Here is a 20,457-nt window from a genome sequence, read left to right on the forward strand (position 1 = left end):
ACGCTCATACCTCACCTGTCATTCAACAACATCTTTGCCTTTACAAATGTCGGCTTGTGTCTGTGTATGTGCGGATGGATATGCGTGTGTGTGTGTGCGAATGTATACCTGTCCTTTTTTCACCCTAAGGTAAGTCTTTCTGCTCCCGGGATTGGAATGACTCCTTACCCTCTCCCTTAAAACCCACATCCTTTCGTCTTTCCCTCTTTCCTGATGAAGCAACTGTTGGTTGCGAAAGCTTGAATTTTGTGTGTATGTTTGTGTTTGTTTGTGTGTCTATCGACATGCCAGCGCTTTCGTTTGGTACGTCACATCATCTTTATATGTGGTTTTGAATCTGGATTTGGTCTCGATTTTGTGTAGTGTATTTCTTTTTTAAGGGTTTTCACAGTTATAGTGTCTGCTTCTAGAGATTAGTCTGGTTGTTATTTTGAAGCATCTGTTAGGAGGCCGATAACCCTTTATATCATCTCTGAACATTCTGTAGAAATTTTTTGGGCTATTTCTCTTGAGTCTTTCTCAATTTCATTTAATTTACTTTAGTCATATATCCTTTTTGTTTTTTTGGTATATTTCGAGGATTGTTTCCAGACTTCGTGGAAATCCTGCTATGTTTCTGTTATTCTCTTACTGTTAAACTTCTTCCATGCGTGGATTCTTCATTCAGTGGCATGGTTACAACTTGTGTTCCGCCATCTATTTCTCACACTACACCAATACCAGAACCATTAGTGACAAAACACTAACCAATCAGGGCCTTGCACAAGGAACCAGTCCAAAATTTAGTTGAAATGTATTACATGGACATACTGGACAACACAATAATGTGGCAACAGACCTTTAACATCATCAGTATGGTGGACATAGAAGCCTAGAAAATTGAGCAATGGATTATGTCACCAGTAACCCAAAAAAATCACTAAAAGAATGCTAGCAAACTAATGTGACCTCTGAGAGAACAGAGTGGCAAAGTGCACTTACAGTGTCTGCAGCTGTTGTATTGCATACCGATATTGGCAGCAACTTGCATGTTGAACAGTGGTAACTGAATACAATGACTTAATGAGTCGGTTGCTGGTATCAAGTCATAATCTTCATTCAATATTAGAGAAGGAAAGTAGCTACTCACCATATAGCAGAGATGCTGAGCCGCAGGTAGGCACAACAAAAAGATTCTCACAATTATAGCTTTTGACCCTTAAGGTCTTTGTCAGCAATACACACACACATGCAACTCGTACACACGACTGCAGTCTCGGGCAACTGAAACTGAGACTGCCATTGTGTGTGTGTGTGTGTGTGTGTGTGTGTGTGTGTGTGTGTGTGTGTGTTTGACAAAGATCTTTATGGTTGAAAGTTATAATTGTGAGAATCTTTTTATTGTTCCTATGTGCTACTCAACATCTCTGCTATATGGTGAGTAGCAACTTTCCTTCTCTAATATTGTTAGATTCCTTCCTGGATTTTTCGTTGTTTGATTTCATAATCTTCATTCGTAATTTCCTGTTGTTCGTAAACCAAGTAAGCTAGTATCTCATTTGTTATGATAGAAATTAACTGTGTCATCAGAATTTGTGGCAAAAGGTTTCTGCAGTGATGAATGTAAATGAAACTTCTTGGCAGATTAAAACTGTGTGCCAGATGGGGACTTGAACTTGGGATGTTTGCCTTTCTGTGCAATTGCTCTACCAACCAATCACGACCTGTCCTCGTAGCTATACTTCTGCTAATATCTCGTCTCCTCTCTTCCATATGTCACAGAAGTTTTCCCACATACCTTGTGGGACTAGCGTTCCTGGAAGGAGGATATTATTTTATGGATGTGGCTTAGCCACAGCCTGGGCATGTTTCCAGAATAAATTTTCTGGAGACTGAGAGGTTTATGTCCACGAATCAGCATGGTTTTACAAAGCATTGCTTATGAGAAACTCAGCCTGCCCTTTTCTCACGACATACAGCCAACTATAATGAGGGGCAATAGGCAGATTCCATATTTAGAGATTTCCGGAAAGCATTTGTCATACTGTCCCATTGCAGGCTGTTAATGGTTCAAATGGCTCTAAGCACTATGGGACTTAAGGCTGTTAATGAAGGTACAAACATATGGAATAAGTTCACAGATATGTGAGCGGCTCAAAGATTTCTTAAGTAGTAGAACCCATTATTTTGTCCTCGACAGCGAGTGCTCATCAGAGAGAGACAAGGATATTGTCAGGAGTGCCCCACGGAAGTGTGATAGGACTGCTGTTCTTCTCTATATACATAAATGATTTGGTGGACAGGGTGGCCAGCTGTCTGCAGTTGTTTCATGGTGATGCTATGGTATACGGTAAGGTGTCAAGGCTGAGTGACTGTAGCAAATACAAGATGACTTAGACAAAATTTGTAGTTGGTTTGATGAACGGCAGCTAGTCCTAAATGTGGAAAAATATAAGTTAATGCATATGAGTAGAAAAAACAAACCTGTCATGTTTGGATACAGAATAAGGAGTGTACAGCTTGACAGTCACATTGTTTAAATATCTGGGCATTATGTTGCTAAGTGATATGAAATGGAACGAGCATGTGAGAACTGTGGTAGGGAAGGTGAATGGTTGACTTTAGTTCATTGGGAGAGTTTTAGGAAATCACTGCTGCAGTTTCCAAAAGACTTATTCTTTCTAATGAGAGTTCAGCATTGCTGCTATTCTGAGCAGTCCTTGACAAATTTATCAGAGCTCTAAACTGGGAATAAGGAGATATAATTTGTGTTAATGTTGCGTATCTATACCATCTTTCTTTTACTGACAGTGTTGTGTTTGCATCTAGTGCAAATAAACTTCACCGACTACTGTAATGGTTGAAGTTAGGTATCAGTATGTATTGTTTACACAAGCCGTCTTACGGTGTATGGTGGGGGTACCTCTGCTACCACTAAAATTTTCCCCTTTCTCTGTTCCATTCACAAATGATGTATCGGAAGAACAACTGTCCATGTGTGTTGTAATTTTCTGATTATGGTCATTTCATGAGATATATGTGGAATGAAGTAATAGGTTGCCTGACTCTTCTTTGAATGTGTGCTCTCAGAATTTCAATGGTAACCCTTTCCATAACACACAACACCATTGTTGTAGTTAATGCCATTGGAGTTTGTTGAGCATCTCCATAGCACTCCCACTCTGATTAAACTATCCTGTGACAACACGTCGCCGGCCGTGGTGGCCAAGTGGTTAAAGGCGCTACAGTCTGGAACCGCGCGGCCGCTACGGTCGGAGGTTCGAATCCTGCCTCGGGCATGGATGTGTGTGATATCCTTAGGTTAGTTAGGTTTAAGTAGTTCTAAGTTCTAGGGGACTGATGACCTTAGCAGTTAAGTCCCATAGTGCTCAGAGCCATTTGAACCATTTTTGACAACACGTCACTCTCTGTTGGACCTTGTCTATCTCTTGATATCTTTGTAGACAAATCTAAGGAAAAAAATCATATCACAAAACCAATAGCAAATAGGCTATCTGATCATGACATGCATATCTTATGTTAATTGTTGAAATTTGTCAGAATTTTTTTTAGGAGACGGCTCAAACTCATGAATTTTGGATGGATGGTTTAATACTTCTGATTCAAATGGAAATCGGAAAGCATTGATTAATAAAGTTACTTGCTCATTTGAAAATTGTTGCCCACTGAAGATAACTCAAATCAAATAGAAGTATAAAAATAAACCATGGATTACACAAGGAATAAAGATATCATGGGACAAAAGGAGACTATATTTACTATCTAGGAACAGCTCTGATGTTATTATTGTGATGCATTACAAAGAATACTGCAAAAATATTGAAACAAGTAATCCAGAAATGTAAGCGGGTCATTCCATGTCAGCTCAACCAGGGGCTCCAGCTCATAGTCTGAGATTTGACTGAAATTCAGTACACTAATTCTACCATGTGTGGAACACTCATGTACAAAGTATTAGTTTCCCCTGCCAATTAGTTCCAGAATTATGACTTGTGAAAGAAGGTGGCGTGACCCGGAAATTGCAACCCGCATCTGGCAATCTATCTTCAGACCCAACTTCAGGTCTTAATAACTTTGGAACTATTCGAAACAGTCCAGTGAAATTTTTACAACCCACTAACATCCATTTAGAGAACACACTCCATGAATCAAAACACCAACAACATATTTATGAGGGAAAATAAAAAATTCCAAAATGTGATTTTAAAAAATGTAATACATTAAAAGGCACATATTGTAGACTAATAAATAAGGAAAATTGGTATACAATGCTTTTTGTAAACAATGTTGTATTTTTTAACATAAATTTACCAACGCATTTGAAATGGAAATTTTATTTATGTGTATTCCCTGTTTTGACTTGTGGTTGTGAGACATAGGTTTTAAATGCCAAAACCAGAGGGTGTCAGTCAGAGGACTTGGGGCATGTGAAGGCATACTAGAAGAGACTGGAACACAAACAAATGGAAAGTAAATTGCATTGTGGGAGTTGTCACTGTAATGAAAATGAAATGGAGTGTAATGAAATATATAACCAGGCAAATGGATTGTTGACAGACCAAGGAAGTTATTTGCTGGATGACAGTATATAAGAAAACCCAGAGACAATGACCTTGTTTACTCTAGAGAGCCTATATCCAGAAGTCAATCATTGATGATGTGCAGGGTTTCTGTTAAGACAACACTTATTTTTCCATTATGTTGAAGTTAAAAAAGGTGGTTTTCATTTTGAATGTAGAAAATGTTATTACCATTGTAAATTAAACTCATCATAAGTATCTGAGTTATTGTCTCAGTGATGTAAACATTGTGGCAAGTAATTGACAGTTTTTTCTCAGGTGATGTACTTAATACATCAGGGATTCTGTCATTAAGATCACTGTGTGTGTGTGTGTGTGTGTGTGTGTGTGTGTGTGTGTGTGTGTGTGTTGACAAGTCTGCCCAATCCCATTAAAACATTGTTGAAGGACGTTCTGTCATTTCATAGTGGTCCATCCACTGTTCTTGGAAATGCACTAACCAGTGTCAGCTGTCAATACCAGAGTGCAGAGGTTCGCTATATTGCAGTCACAAGAGGTCTTTAACATTATCCTTTACAATAATGCTAAGTAAAAATGGTCACACCATTAATGTTGAAACTACGTCTATATCTGTACTCTCCAAACCCTTTGAAGTGCAATTCAGAGGATACATCCTACTGTAGCAGTTATTAGAGCTTTTTCTATTCCATTCATGTATGGAGCAGGGGAAAAACAATACATAGTTTAAATGCCTCTTTGTGTACTGTAATTAATCTAATATTATCCTCACAGTCCCAATGGGAGTAATATGTAGGGGGTTCTGGTATACTCGTAGACTCATCATTTAAAGCTTGTGCTTGAAACTTTGTCATTAGACTTTCTCAGGACAGTTTCTGTCTATCTTAAAGAGTATGTCAGTTCAGTTCTTTCAACATCTCTGTGACACTCGCTCGTGGGCCAGGCGAACTGTAACCATTTGTGCTGCCCTTCTCTGTATATGTTCAATATCTCCTATTAGTCTTACTTGGTACAGGTTCCACACACTTGCACAAGTGATTTGTGAGCAATCTCCTTTGTAGCCTGATTGCACTTCCCTAGAATTGTACCAGTAAACTGAAATCTGCTACCTGCTTGACCCACAACTGAGCCTATGTGATTGTTCCACTTCATGTCCTTACTAAGTGTTACACCAAAGTATTTCTGTGAGGTTACAAATTCCAACTGTGACTCACTAATAATGTATTAATAGGATACTACGAATACTACATGTTTTTGTTTTGTGAAGTGCACAGTTTTACATTTTTGAACATTTAAAGCTATTTGCCAGTCATTGCACCACTTTAAAATTTTATCAAGGTCAGACTGAATATTTGTACAATTTTGTTCAGACTGTACTTTATTTAGATAACTGCGTGATCTGCAAAAACTCTGAGGTTATTATTAATACTGTCTGCAAGCTCATTAATATATAAAATGAACAGCAAGAAACCCTACACACTTCCCTGGGGTACACCTGAAGTTACTTCTATGTCTGCCGATGACTTTCCATCCAAGATAACGTGCCGCATCCTCCCTACCAAGAAATTGTGAATCCAGTCACACATTTCGTCTGTTGCCCCTTCTGATGGTACGTTTGATAATAAATGTAGATGTGGTACTGTGTCAAATGCTTTTCACAGATTGAGAAATACTGCATCTACCTGACTGCTTTGATCTGTTGCTTTCAGAATGTCAGATGAGAAAAGTGTTAGTCAGGTTTCACATGATCTATGTTGTTGAATTTCATGCTGGTTGGCATGTAGGAGTTCATTCTGTTCAAGATACCTCATTGTGTTTGAACTTAGAATATGTTCTAAGATTCTACAACAAACAAATGGGGAGGATTTTGGTCAGTAGTTCTGTGGATCGCTTCTGCTACCTTTCTTGTAGACAGTGTGACCTGTGTTTTTTCCCAGCTATTAGGCACAAATTTTTGTTCCGCGGATCTACAATAGATTATAGTCAGAAGAATGGCTAACTCAGCTCTGAATGGGTGTAGAATCTGATCGGGAATCCATCAGGCCCAGATGCTTTGTTCGGTTTTAATGATTTCAGCTGTTTCTCGATGCCACTAACACTAACATCTGTTTCACTCATCTTTTTAGTGCTATGAGAACAAAATTGGGACAGCACTCCTGGATTTTCCTTTATGAAGGAACATTTGAAAACAGAGTTAAGGATTTCTGCTTTTGTCTTGTTACTCTCAATTTCAGTTCCTGACACATCCTTGAGTGACTGGACACTAACTATGGTGCAACTAACAGCCATTACTTATGAACAGAATTTAATTTCTTTGTGTCTTGTGAAAAATCATTTGACAGTATTCTGCTACAGTAGTAATTGAAGGCTTCACCCATTGTTCTCTTGGTCCCCAAAAGTATTTCGTTCAGCATCTCTCTATTACAGCCCTATGCTGTGCTTTATACCTTTTATGCAGTCGTCTGTTTCTTTAGACGTTTCATTACAGTGGCTGTATACCATGGAGGATATGTCCCATTATGAACTGTTCTACTGGGTACATATCTATTCAATGTATTGTCAACTTTTCTTTTGAACTTGGGCCATTGTTCCTCTACTTGCTCCTGCCATTACTAAAAGTTTCCAGTTCCTCATTGAGATATGACACTACAGTTTCTCTGACTAGTTTAATGAACTTATAAATCTTTCTGCTTGTTTTAGTTGTCTTTTGTGATTTAGTATTCATTGTTACCATGACAGCCTCATGGTCACTGATATCAGTTTTGATGTGGACTTCTTCAAAGAAGCCAGGTCTGTTTGTTGGCATCAGATCTAGTATATTTCCATCATGAATTGTGTTCTGAACTGTCTGTTCTAGGTAGTTTTCAGAGAAGGCTTTTAGAATCATTTCATAGGGTGTCGGTTCGGCCCCACTAACAAAATTGTAGTTTTCCTCATTGATTGCTGGATAATTAAAGTTTCCTCTGGTGATTATAAGTATGATTAGGGAATTTACATACAAGTGATGGGAGGTTTTCTCTGAAGTTTTCAGTTACATCAGGAGGAGAATATGGTGGTCAATACAAGGACCCTGCTATAATTTTATGCCTGCCCTTGATACCGAGTCTTGCTCGAATAGTGTTGCTTGCAGCTTCAGTTTCTCTCTCGAGGGATTTTAGTTTCTTGGCTGTTGTGATAAATACATCATCTTCATTTCCCATTAATTTGTCCTTTTAATATACACATAAGTTTCCTTAAAAATCTCACTGCTATCTATTTCAGATTTCAGCCAGTTTCCTGTGCCTAGTATTATGTGAGCTTCCCTGATTCTCAAGAGCACTTCAAACTCTATCACTTTGTTCCGAATGATTCAGCAGTTTACTACTACAATTTTGATACTCTTGCTCATGGGGAGCATTCTTTTGGATCTTAACTTATGCTTACACTTACACTTAAACTTTAGGGTCTCCTATATTTGTTGTTATCTGGTCTGGATGGTGAATCACCTAACCTAGAAAGCCATTGTATGCACACCTAACCCTTTTAGAGGCAACCTACAGCTCTCAACCCTATGGCTCGACTCCAGTCAGACTGAAATATTGTTGGTTTCTGATTCACTCCTTCCACTTGACTCACAACCAGGGGGCCGTGATAAATTCTGGGAATGATCCAAGTATGACCTTAGAGCCCAGACAACAGGCATTGTTTGTTCCAACACGTGTGACAATATACAGTTGGCTGCACCCAGTTTCCTCAATTGTGCCAGAATAGGCTTTTCAGTATGTTGAATGAGACGCTAAGGCATACACACTAATTGCACCTGGTATTCCTCTTGTCTCTTTTTACCATTTCCCTAATGGGAATCATTATGCACTGTACTTTTGAACTGCCAATGATTAAGAGATCTGTGCCCTTTTGCATCTGATTCCTCTTGACACGGGACAAACCAGGTTTCTGCCGAACAGGTGAAGTGAGTCCAACTGGCTGAGTTTCAGTTTCACTGAAAGACAGCACCTCGAACCTGTTGTTTTGGGGGATTGTAACAACACACTGATTCCTCCCTGGTCCCTGTCTTGCCTATAGAGAATGCTTGGATGTGTTCCGTTGGAAAACAAAGACGTAGCAAATTTATTGGTGTCTTACCGTATGACTCTGTAATTTTCAGTGTAGTGGATGTTTTCAATAGAGCTGCCAAAACCAGCATGAGCCTAGTAATTAATAATAATTTTTGTTAGTAAAAAATTCACATGACTCATTCTTTCAACAAATCATAAGATGTTTTGAAACAGACCACAATTATGATAGCTCTACTATAAATTATCTCCAAAATTCAAGGGTGGTCATAATGCTCAAAAAGAAGCCTACCAACGTCATCTTAATCAGGATGAGGTCAGTCAAGAATAGCAATCTCATACTGCTCTATAAACCACCCATGCATTATTACCAACTTGTGCAGTAGAGGAGAAAAACTCTTAACTCTCTGTCTTACGTCCTTTTTAATCTGATCACTGCTGTGTTCTTATGTTCTCTCTTGGTTCTTCTAAATATTTTGTGCTATTCTTGTTGTTCCATAGCAGTACCTGTTTTTTGAGGATTTCAGACATCTTGTTTCACTTCACATTCTCTAACTCCTTTTCTAGAAATCCTATGAAAGCATTTTGATTTTTCACAATTCATGTTTCTATTATTATGTGTAATGTCAGAATAGCCTTTGCACAGTTCTTATATTTTCTAAACCTAAATTCATTGTCATTTAACAGATAATCAGTTTTCTTTTCGATTCTTCTTTACATCATTATAGTCAGTAATTTGGTTGCATAAGCTTCCAGACTGGTTGTGTGATATTTATCACATTCTGTCTTTGCTATCTCCAGGAATACTTGGTTGATATTCTTCTGAAAGTCGTGTGCATTTTCCCAGCATTGTAGATTCTATATACTATCTTCAGTAATTGCTCATTTGGCACTTCCCACAGTAATTTCAGAAATCAGTAGGAATGTTACCTGCCCCCTTCTGCCATGTTTCATCCCAAAGCTTCCAAAGCTGTGTCAAATTCTGACTAATATTGGGCGGCCTATGTGATCTCTCATGTTTTCTCAGTGCCCTTGGTTAATGTTGTGCTCTGGGGTGTACAGTTGAATTGTTGTTTCCCTTTTTGCAAAATATTTATATGACTGAACCAATCATCATCTTCGGGTGCTGCGAGTTGTTCTGTTATGTGTACTCAGTGCCTGGAATCCAGTCATACTGTGAAATATTGTTGATCTCTCACCACTACTTGTTGCAAGTTGTGTATTTGACTCCTGGTGCCCTCTACGCTCTTTGATGTTCTTTTTAGTTTTTCAGAGCCTGCACTGATATTCCATGAAATGCACATTCTCTCAACATTTCCCAGTTTTGGTTGAGAGATGTTAATAAACAAGGTGCCTGTCTAATTGGAGTCCAGGCAGTAAATGCACATAACAGCACAACTTACACCAACTGAAGGAGATTACTGGGTCGGAAACAACTCGGTTGTACACCCAGAAATACACCATGAATCCCCTATGTCCTCCAATTCAACACACTTTCCATCTTCTATTACAGTATCAGACAGTTCCTCCACTGTTTGAAGGCATTCAATGTATGTTTGCCATTTATGAACTCTCTTCTCTCAATTTAACATTGGAATTTCTTTTGCACTCAAATGTTGTCGCCTTTACTTTTAATTCCCTAAGAGTCATTTTCATTTTTCCAGCAATCATTTCACTTAGTTTCCTTGCCCTTCCTACTGATTTCATTCCTAAGTGACTTATATTTGAATCCATTATTTGTAGTTATTCATTGGTAACAAAATAAATAAAAATGAAAAATTAAATTTTGAAGTAGTGTCTTGTTGCGAAACAGAGATACAGCAGGTACCAAAAATGAAGTAATTTACACTCACAAAACACACACACGAAATGAATAAACCACAGAATGGACTCTCATGCCACCTGATGTTTATTGTATGTACAGTGGAGCATCTTGACTGATTTGAAATTTGAATAAACCATCTCTGTTTCTCCAAAGAATCACAAGGTAAACACACCTTTGTGAACTTGTATCATTCATGCATGGCCTCACAGTACCATAACCAGTGCATTATTTTGGAACAGTGTTTATTGTATGATTTGTTATATTTTGTGGAAAATGCAAATCAGTTTGTAGTTCAAACTTGCTAGTTGTGGAAGGCACAGCTTCTTCTGTCTTTCAACAGGTGTTAAAATGTGATTAGCGTCTTGGCTACAGCACTGTGCTATATCCATTAACAACAAAAATTGTGCATGGTCATTGTTCTGATGTTGGATGCTGCTTCCAGGTGTCAACAACTGGTTGATGCCAATATTGTATTCTGGGAAAAGGAGAAAAGGGGATTAAAAATACATAAATGAATGGAGTGTAAGGCCTGTTGCTGTGGAGAATTCGCTTTATGTTTATGTACAGATAATTTTGCAGAAAATATGACCAACAATGGAAAATTGTTGGTTTATCAAAGTGATTCTGTGAAGAGTTGAAAATGGGGGGGGGGGGGGTTAATGAAAAATCCTATTGATACTACAGAAAATCATGTGCTTTTTTTTTTGTAAGGTTTTTATTTTCATTATTTTTTCAAACATTAACTTCACTACTTTTAAGATTTCATGACTTTGATCAATTTCAAGTTACTCTCAACACATTCTTTTAATTTCAGTTAATAGTATGGCGACTACCAGTGATAATGCTCCAAAGAATAAAGGGAAACCATCCCTAACACAAGATGAAGTGATACAGAAGTTCCAGACATTAAGAAATGAACAACGTCAACTTGCTTTGAAGCTATCTGAGCTGGAGCAGGATCTGCACGAACACAATCTAGTCCTGGAAACTCTGAAAACTGCAGACCCAGCTCGACGTTGCTATCGACTAGTGAGTGGAGTCCTTTGTGAGATGACCGTAGCTGATGTCTGTCCTGTTGTACGCAACAACAGTGAACAGCTGACACGTTTGATAGCAACACTTAAGGAACAACTGGTCTCTAAAGGACGTGAACTGGTTGAGCACAAAGAACGCTACAACATCCGTATACGTGGAGCACCTGATGACCGTCCACCTCCTGGTTCAGAAGAAGAAAAACAAGGCACAGGAGCTGTGGGCAAAGAACCCTCTAGTGTTCTGGTTGGAGGTAGCAGTGATGCGGCCATTGTTAATTGAACATGTTAATATCTGCGAAATAAATGGTTAATTGTGAACTCATTAATTAAAAATTCCTATAGCTAAGTGGAAAACATTTAGTGAAATGGGCAGTGTATCAATCTCCAGAATAATCTAAAACCAATATTTTCTGCACTACTATGTTTAATTTTTAACTTGCTTTTTATACGCTAATGGAGAAAAGAGTGCCGAACACTCGTGCTTGTAACATACTCATAAGGTGGCATTATGTTACTTATGACATATTTGTTCCATATTTTGTTAACATGTAACATTCGGAATTTAGGTTTTCTTATATCTTTCAGAACAAAACTATATATTTGATCATATTTGAAATCTACCTCACAAAAGAAATAATCCAAACATAATAATTTTGTTTTCTGTCCTGATTGTCAGATTTCTTATTTTGAGCATTCACTTATAAATTATAAATACTCATGATGTAATGCTTGAAGATAAATTTGTCAACTTTTCTTGATGATTCCTGACTCCTATCATCATTAACCCGTATCTGATTCATCACAAGTTATATATGTACTAAGTTTTCATAATGTAACACTGGTTAAGTATGCAATGATGTTTTAAAGTGTGTTAAATGTGTAACCATTCATCACAGTTTTATTTATTTGTGTATTTTTGTTTCAAGATTGACCTAAATACAAAACCAGACATACCAAACATAAATGCTTAAGGACTGAGTTACATAAACTGGTGTCAACTCTCTAGCTGACATGAAGAGTGTTTGAAAAGTCGTAAAGTTTTACTATGGAAAATATCTTCCTTGCTGAAATTTATCTGCTTCTTTTTTTTAAGTAAGGATTTCATCTCCCAAAAGTTTGGTTTGAATATCACAGTTCTTTAAAATGTATTGTGTTGTTGTAGGCAGTATAACCTTGCCTTCTTCTGAATTTTGAACTACCTTCTTTTTGGGTGAAAATATTAGTTTAATATGTGGTTCTATATTTAAACAGTGTTTGGGAGTAATCTTGACTGTTCAGATTCAGTACATGGTAAGATGTCAATTTTATATATCTCTCTCCTCGAAGTGACCACAACAGATATTTTCATCCTACAGAGTAATGTTATTAGGCTTCTGGGAACCCTGATGTTGCTGGCAACATATTCTGGGCCCATTCTTGATCCAAAACATCAGGAAACTTGACACACTTTGCTGATTTTCAGAACTTGGCTACATGCACAAGTAAAGTTTATAGAATTGGTTTGAATTGCCATACATAAAACTTCTTACATTCACTTGAAACATTCATCATTCATTTTTTAAAACTAAAAATAACATAAATATCAAGAATTTTAACTAAGCACAACCAACTGGAAACACTATGTGAATTCCACATGAGAAGAAGTAGATACTTAAAAATAAGTTTGTGACTCTCAGTGAACTTAGTGTTCACTATAAAAAATTAAACTCTCATTCTAATAATCAGAAGAGCTTTACTTCAGATGTAACATGGGATTTATAACAAGTGCACACACTAAATGTGCTGACAATTCTAAGTTCAACACCAGCTAACAGGAAAATAAGGTCTACAGTCATGTCACACACTGAATGAGGAAAAATGTTCATGGCTGTCATCTAGGCATTTTCAGTATAAGCAACATGTAGGTGACCTTGCCACACACTAAACTCTACTCTGCTCAGGGAAGCACATCTTAATAAATGTTCAGTGAATAGTAATAGTTCCTTGGGCTGTAATATAAATGAACCAATTCTTGCAGATCTTGTCCTAGCCAATCAGCATTCATAGCAGCATTTCACAGCTGAAAGATTTAAAATAAGTTAAAAAAGTATGTGCTATCATGATATAATTTTTTAAATTGATCATAGACTCAGAAAACTGGGTGAAGTTATCCAACCTCAGCTCAAAACTGGGGCTATGTAATTTTATGGACCAATAAGTTTTTGCTACAAACCTTTATTCAATAAATCATTCCATCTACAGATTTACTTCTAATGTATAAATTGAAAAGGATAATTAGTTATCAAACCCTTCCTGTTATGGTGTTAGCGTGTGATGCTATTCAATACTAATATCATAAATACGAAAGTAACTCTGCCTGTTACACTTTCACAACTAAACCATTGAACCAGTTTTGATGAAATTTGGTATGCAGCTGCGCATAGCTCAAAAATTGATTTGAATAATATAACACTAAATATAGAATAATAATTACTCTTTGAAAAAGCTATTTAGTCTTTGACTTTTGAACTGTATCATACTTGTGTGATTGCTTTTATTGTTTAATATGTCCTACATAGTAAGATTAAACATAATGAATACAATGAATATACAATCCTCCACGTGTTGAATCTATGCTTCCACAGTAACATTAGTCGTAAGCTCATCACATTTTAGGCACTGAGTGTTACACGTCTGTTATAGCTTCAGAGATGCTTGAAGACTCACAATGGCAGCAACATTTAAAGGTTGTAGGGCAAACAGAGAGTGTAGCACCCTTGCATATGGAAGCTTTTGGTGAGGCTGAATTTCATTATGATCTTGTAATTGACTGTGTAAATGATAAATTGGTCATCTTAGGGGCATGGATAGAAAATGTAGGCACCATACTGAATTGAAGTTGAAGGAGGAAATGGTTGGCATGTGTTGCTCTAGTAGTGAAATCTCAGATCCAGTACTAATTAAAAAATACAATGCATGACTGCAGATTCTACATACAGCAGAATAAGTAAAACATTCATTACCTACATTCCACAACTGCATATGTTTTAATACCTACATCTCTGCACTATTATGCCTTTGAATATGTCTGCTTGTGTCTGTATATGTGTGGATGGATATGTGTGTGTGTGTGTGCGAGTGTATACCCGTCCTTTTTTCCCCCTAAGGTAAGTCTTTCTGCTCCCGGGATTGGAATGACTCCTTACCCTCTCCCTTAAAACCCACATCCTTTCGTCTTTCCCTCTCCTTCCCTCTTTCTTGACGAAGCAACCATTGGTTGCGAAAGCTAGAATTTTGTGTGTATGTTTGTGTTTGTTTGTGTGTCTATCGACGTGCCAGCGCTTTCGTTTGGTAAGTCATATCATCTTTGTTTTTAGATTTATTATATATTCAAACATTTATAAATTACTAACTTGTTTACTATTATTCACCATAACAAAACTACTGATATGCGGTGGCAGCCACAGGTGACAGCTAGTTTATTATAAATGTGAATGTTTCTGTGTGAATATGTTTGTTACCTCCTCACGCTTAAACAGCTGGACAGACTTGGAAGAAATTTGATATGTGATTAGCATATACCCTGATCCAAACATAGGCTACTTTTAAATTTTACAAGATTTTAAGAACATAACACGAAAAGTGGAAGAATAATTACTCTTATGAAAAGCTATTTACTCCTTGAATTTTGAACAGTGTCGTATTTGTGCAAGCGCTTTTATTGTTTAATACGTCCTACGTAATATGATTCAACATAATGAATACAGTGATTATACAACCCTCAAAGTGTTTAATCTGTACTTCCTTACAAGCCTTTTGCATTTTATCTGCTGAGCATCTGACGTAACTTATAGCTTCTGAGAAACTTGAAGTCTCATGATGACAATGTCATTTAAATGCTTTACGACAGAGAGGCATTGTGTCTTTACGTGTAGAACATGGTAGGCATTTAGTGAGGCTGGATTTCATTAGGATATCCCAGTGTATCTGCTGGTAACAGGTGCACACGTGAGGGCAGATAATGTTGTTGAACATACAAATATTATAAAATTGCACTATGCTGAACTAGATACTGCTTATTTTCTTTCTTTGTCAAGTTAGTATGTTTGTTGCTCCTTCAAACTGAAGAAGCTGGACAGAAATGGATAAACTTAGGAATGGAGGTAGCCTATACCCTGAATTAACATGTAGGATATCTTTTATTAAAAAGTCACTGTTCCTGTGGGATGAGCAATGTGACTACTGTTCCGATGTCGCACGATTTGCTGGGCCACAAGTAGCTCACGCCTCAATACAAGAGATAACTTTTTTGATGGCGCATACACATGGATAGTGAGTTTTGGCATTAACATTTCTTTATAAATAACTGTTTAACCATGGCTAAACTGTGGGCTGCAGCTAGTTAATCTATAAAGACTCTATAATTTATTGACAAACATTAATAATTGGTATAAACAGATCATCATTGTTATTACCTTGTATTGTTTCCCACTAATGTCAAGGGCTGCTTGAAACATGAGTCTCTCCAGTTTCCACCATATCTCTGTCACCATCCAGACACAGTCTTCTCCTCTCTTACGAATCTTTCTTCGACTCCTATCAGCAATTGTGTCTTTGACTTCCCCTTGGTCTCTCGCCTTCTGTATTCATTTCATGCAGGCCCATAACCATCCTTGTCTTATCCCTTCTGTACGGGGACTTCCCATGAAGCTATCAATTTGCCTTTCATATTCACTAGTGTAAAACCAGTCTGGAACCAAAATGGTTTCCAGGGATGTGGTTTTACGTAGGAACAAAATCTAATTTCAACATTACAATCTGCTTAGAAGATTTACAATTCAAATACAACAAAATTTAGAAAGGATTATTTCTAAACTTATTCCATCAACTGGTGGTGATAAAGTTGCTCCTTATGAGGGAACATAATTTTTTAAAGTTGAATTGTATACCATTGCTTTGTACAAGTGCTGGTGGCAGCAGCTAACAGGTAGATGACCGAGCGAGGTGGCGCAGTGGTTAGCACACTGGACTCACATTCGGGAGGACGACGGTTCAATCCCACATCCGGCCATCCTGATTTAGGTTTCCCATGATTTCCCTAAATCGCTCCAGGCAAATGCCGGGATGGTTCCTTCGAAAGGGCACGGCTGACTTCCTTCCACGTCCTTCCCCAATCCGATGAGACCGATGACCTCGCTGTTTGGTCTCTTCCCCCAGACAACCCCAACAGGTAAGTGAAAATGGAGACTGCAATATGTGGCTCACTTCACCATGAACAAACAGACTGCCTGTAGAAATGAAACATGCCTAAGAAACAACATAAATGCTGATATGGAAATGAATTGCAACAAGTCCACCTAAGATTGTAAGGAGTCATCTGATGTCCCAAAAAGTCCATTGCCTGTTTGCAAAGCACACACTTGTCATTATTTATCTTCAATTCGTAATGGGAAAGGTTTTCAAAAATAGTCCGTACCTGAGTTTCGTGCTCGGTAGCAGATGCAAAAAAATCAACATGTCATTCTGCAATGCTAAGCAGAAATTCAGGCTGCAGAGAACATCACTGACAAAATGTTTCCATTTTTCTGCAGCATTCTTAAGACCAAATGACATCCATACATATTCAAAGAGGCCAATAGGCTTAATTACTACTGTCTTGTATATCCTCTGGTGCTACTGGGAGTTTGATGATAGGCTTTTTGGAAGTCAGTATCACTGAACATTCGGGAGCCTGCCAGCACAGCTGTAAAATCATGCAAGTGGTGAACCAGACAGCGATCCAGTGTGGTGAGTGCATTCAGGGCACGATAGTCCTCACATAGACACCACGTACCATCTTCCTTTCGAATCAGATGTAGGGGAGATGCCCAAGGCCTGTCAGTGTGTCTGATAACCCCCATTGCCAGAAATTCTTCAAAGTCTTTCTTTGCAGCAGTGTACTTATTAGGAGCCAACCAATGGGTCTTGTAAGCAACCAGTGGCCTTGGCACTGCGGAAATATGATGTTTAGTGTTATGTTTTACTTAATCTGTGGCGTGGGCTGGTGTTCTGCTATGCCCTCTTTTGTACTGAGAGTGGCATCATCTCTGCTCTTGAGTTGTAGCAAGTGCAGTGGCGCTGTGAGAAATGTAGGCACGCAGGGTCTCATTGTCTGCGACGCCAAGCATATTCATAACTTTGGAAATAGATCACTAACACTGGACAGGAAGTTAAGGGACTCTAACAAAGGTAGTTTTTGCATCTACCGCTGAACATGCTGAAATCCAGAAGTCTCCCCTAGGATTATCGAATGACCATGTAAAATTCCTTTGTTCTTGTGAACTATAACCTCCTGTATGTACACATTTGCATTGTAACAGTGGAGAAAGTCCGCACTGAGTATGGCGACGTCAGAGATCAGGAAATTCCATTGAAAATCCTTTGGGAATCCTAAATTCATGACAGCACATTTGTGACTGAACATAGGAATTCTAGAATTGTTCGCTGCTGTGAGTTGTGATTTTATGGATGAATAGTTTTCTGATCTTGCAGGGAGGACATTGATGTCTGAACCAGTGTCAGTTAAATAAACTAGCTCATTACACATGTCTTTGACATACAGCTGATGCAACATAGAAACACTGTGAAGAATAGAGCGCTCGTCAGCTGTGTTTAAAGACAGCTACATTGCTGTTACAAGAAAGTAAATTGTCATCATGTAGTGGAGTTTGAGTGGTACATCTTCTTCGAGTGGGGCAAAATTGTTTGTAGTAGTGGCCAGGCAGAGTGCTGTGGAGTGATCAGTTATGCCTAATTTTGATTGCTGCCCCCATTTGGGAAATTGCTTGGCTTCATGCATTTGTGCACCATTTGTCTGAAGCAAGAATATACCCCCACAGTTTTGCATGCTTGTTGACATTACCTAGTGAAGTGCACTATCTGGCAGGTTGGGTGCTGCTGAAAGTGCTGGAGCTTACCTGAGTTGCTGCTGCTACATAGCTGCAGTGTCCATAATGATATTTTCCAGTTTGTGGGGGCTGCTTGCATCACTGAATAATAAAACATGATAAAGTTGCTCCGTGATCAGTAATTGTGAGACAGTATGTGAGGAAGCATTAGAAATCGCCACCTTTTACTGCGAAAGCTAACTGGCTTGTCCAAATATGTTTGAGTGTGGCATCAGAAAACTTGGTTGCAGAAATCAGTGATCACAGGTGGTGCCAGCAAGTGGATGAAGCCTTGTCACCAATAGTTTCTCATAGTAGCATGTATTGAATGCAGATGTCCATTGGTCTGCATACTCGGTGAAGCATACTGTTCGTGATGCGTGTGTATGTACTTTTGGAACGTGTTTTGTGCACCACGTCCGATAATAACAAAGTTGGCGAGTCCAATGTTGTTGTTGTTGTGGTGGTCTTCAGTCCTGAGACTGGTTTGATGCAGCTCTCCATGCTACTCTATCCTGTGCAAGCTTCATCATCTCCCAATACCTATTGCAGCCTACATCCTTCTGAATCTGCTTAGTGTATTCATCTCTTGGACTCCCTCTACGATTTTTACCCTCCACGCTGCCCTCCAATACTAAATTGGTGATCCCTCGATGTCTCAGAACATGTCCTACCAACCGATCCCTTCTTCTAGTCAAGTTGTGCCTCTTCTCCCCAATTCTATTCAATACCTCCTCATTAGTTATGTGATCTATTCATCTAATCTTCAGCATTCTTCTGTAGCACCACATTTCAAAAGCTTCTATTCTCTTCTTGTCTAAACTATTTATCTTCCACGTTTCACTTCCATACATGGCTACACTCCATACAAATACTTTCAGAAACGACTTCCTGACATTTAAATTTATACTTGATGTTAACAAATTTTTCTTCTTCAGAAAAGCTGTCCTTTCCATTGCCAGTCTACATTTTATATCATCTCTACTTTGACCATCATCAGTTATTTTGCTCCCCAAATAGCAAAACTCCTTTACTACTTTAAGTGTCTCATTTCCTAATCTAATTCCCTCAGCATCACCCCACTTAATTCGACTATATTCCATTATCCTCGTTTTGCTTTTGTTGATGTTCATCTTATACCCTCCTCCAATAGGGAGGACAAATTGCATTTATCATCTGAATTCCATAGGCCTTAAGGGAAAGCTCAAGAAGCTGGAACCCAAGATCAGGTTGTTGCAGTATGTACAGTGGTGTTATGAATTTACTACGCATCACTGAAGGCGTCATGCAGGTTGAGGGCAAACTGCATTTGAGTTGCACAAGGTACAAAGTGCCCAGCACTTGGCCGAAAGTTAAAACCATTTGTGGTATAGTGCGAAAGTCTTCTGAAGCACCCAGTAAATGCCTTGGAGGTGTAGTGTCCTCATTAATAGGCAAAATTATCTTGCTCTTGAATAGCTTTATCATCTGCCTTGGTTGGGGTTATCACTTGTGGGAATTATGATCCCCAATTGAATACAGATAGTGTAAATATTATATCCTTTATTACATTAATGAAATACAAAAATCAGGGCACAAAATACTCTGGAGAAAGCCAGTGACGTCTTGGAGAAACATGGAGTAACACATAAACAAAGATGCAGTTAAATCATCCACCACATAGGCACAAAGATAGTCAACACTGTTAGTTACTTCTTAGACTGCTTGTGTTGCCACAGAATAATTATTTCCACAGATTGAAACATACAGGTGGAGGTATCACTATATACAAACGGAAAACTGATGATCTGCAAGATTCTGAGTACTTGCAGCATGCAAAGAAAAAGACTTTAAAATTACTGGTATAATGAAGAAAGACCAATAATTTTTTTTCATGTACAGGACTCCAAATAGAAATGTTGCAATAATTAATAATAAACTAAAAAAATTATTCCTAAAGTTTAAATGGAAAATATTTTAATATATGGATCCTACAGAACCTGTATATATATGTGTGTGGGTAAAGAATTTAAACCAAAACAAGATTCAGCAGAAGTATTATTACAGTCTAATAGGAAATTAATAATAAATTTATCTATGAAAGTGATCAAAACCTGACAATCA

At 38.1% G+C, this 20,457-nt stretch overlaps 1 protein-coding gene across 2 annotated transcripts in view; it reads left to right on the forward strand.

Annotated features, from left to right (window-relative positions):
• The window catches only part of LOC126188058 (prefoldin subunit 2-like), a 19,395-nt gene extending 7,193 nt beyond the window's left edge, over positions 1 to 12,202 (forward strand). For both annotated transcript variants that reach the window (XM_049929502.1, XM_049929501.1), the window contains exon 2: positions 11,230 to 12,202. In XM_049929502.1, the coding sequence (XP_049785459.1) occupies positions 11,238 to 11,729 (492 nt within the window). In that variant the 5' untranslated portion in view covers positions 11,230 to 11,237 and the 3' untranslated portion in view covers positions 11,730 to 12,202. The remainder of the gene's footprint in view (positions 1 to 11,229) is intronic.
• The last annotated feature ends 8,255 nt before the right edge of the window (positions 12,203 to 20,457 follow it).

This window comes from Schistocerca cancellata, chromosome 5 (genome assembly GCF_023864275.1).
Source record: "Schistocerca cancellata isolate TAMUIC-IGC-003103 chromosome 5, iqSchCanc2.1, whole genome shotgun sequence".
Taxonomy (NCBI): domain Eukaryota; kingdom Metazoa; phylum Arthropoda; class Insecta; order Orthoptera; family Acrididae; genus Schistocerca; species Schistocerca cancellata.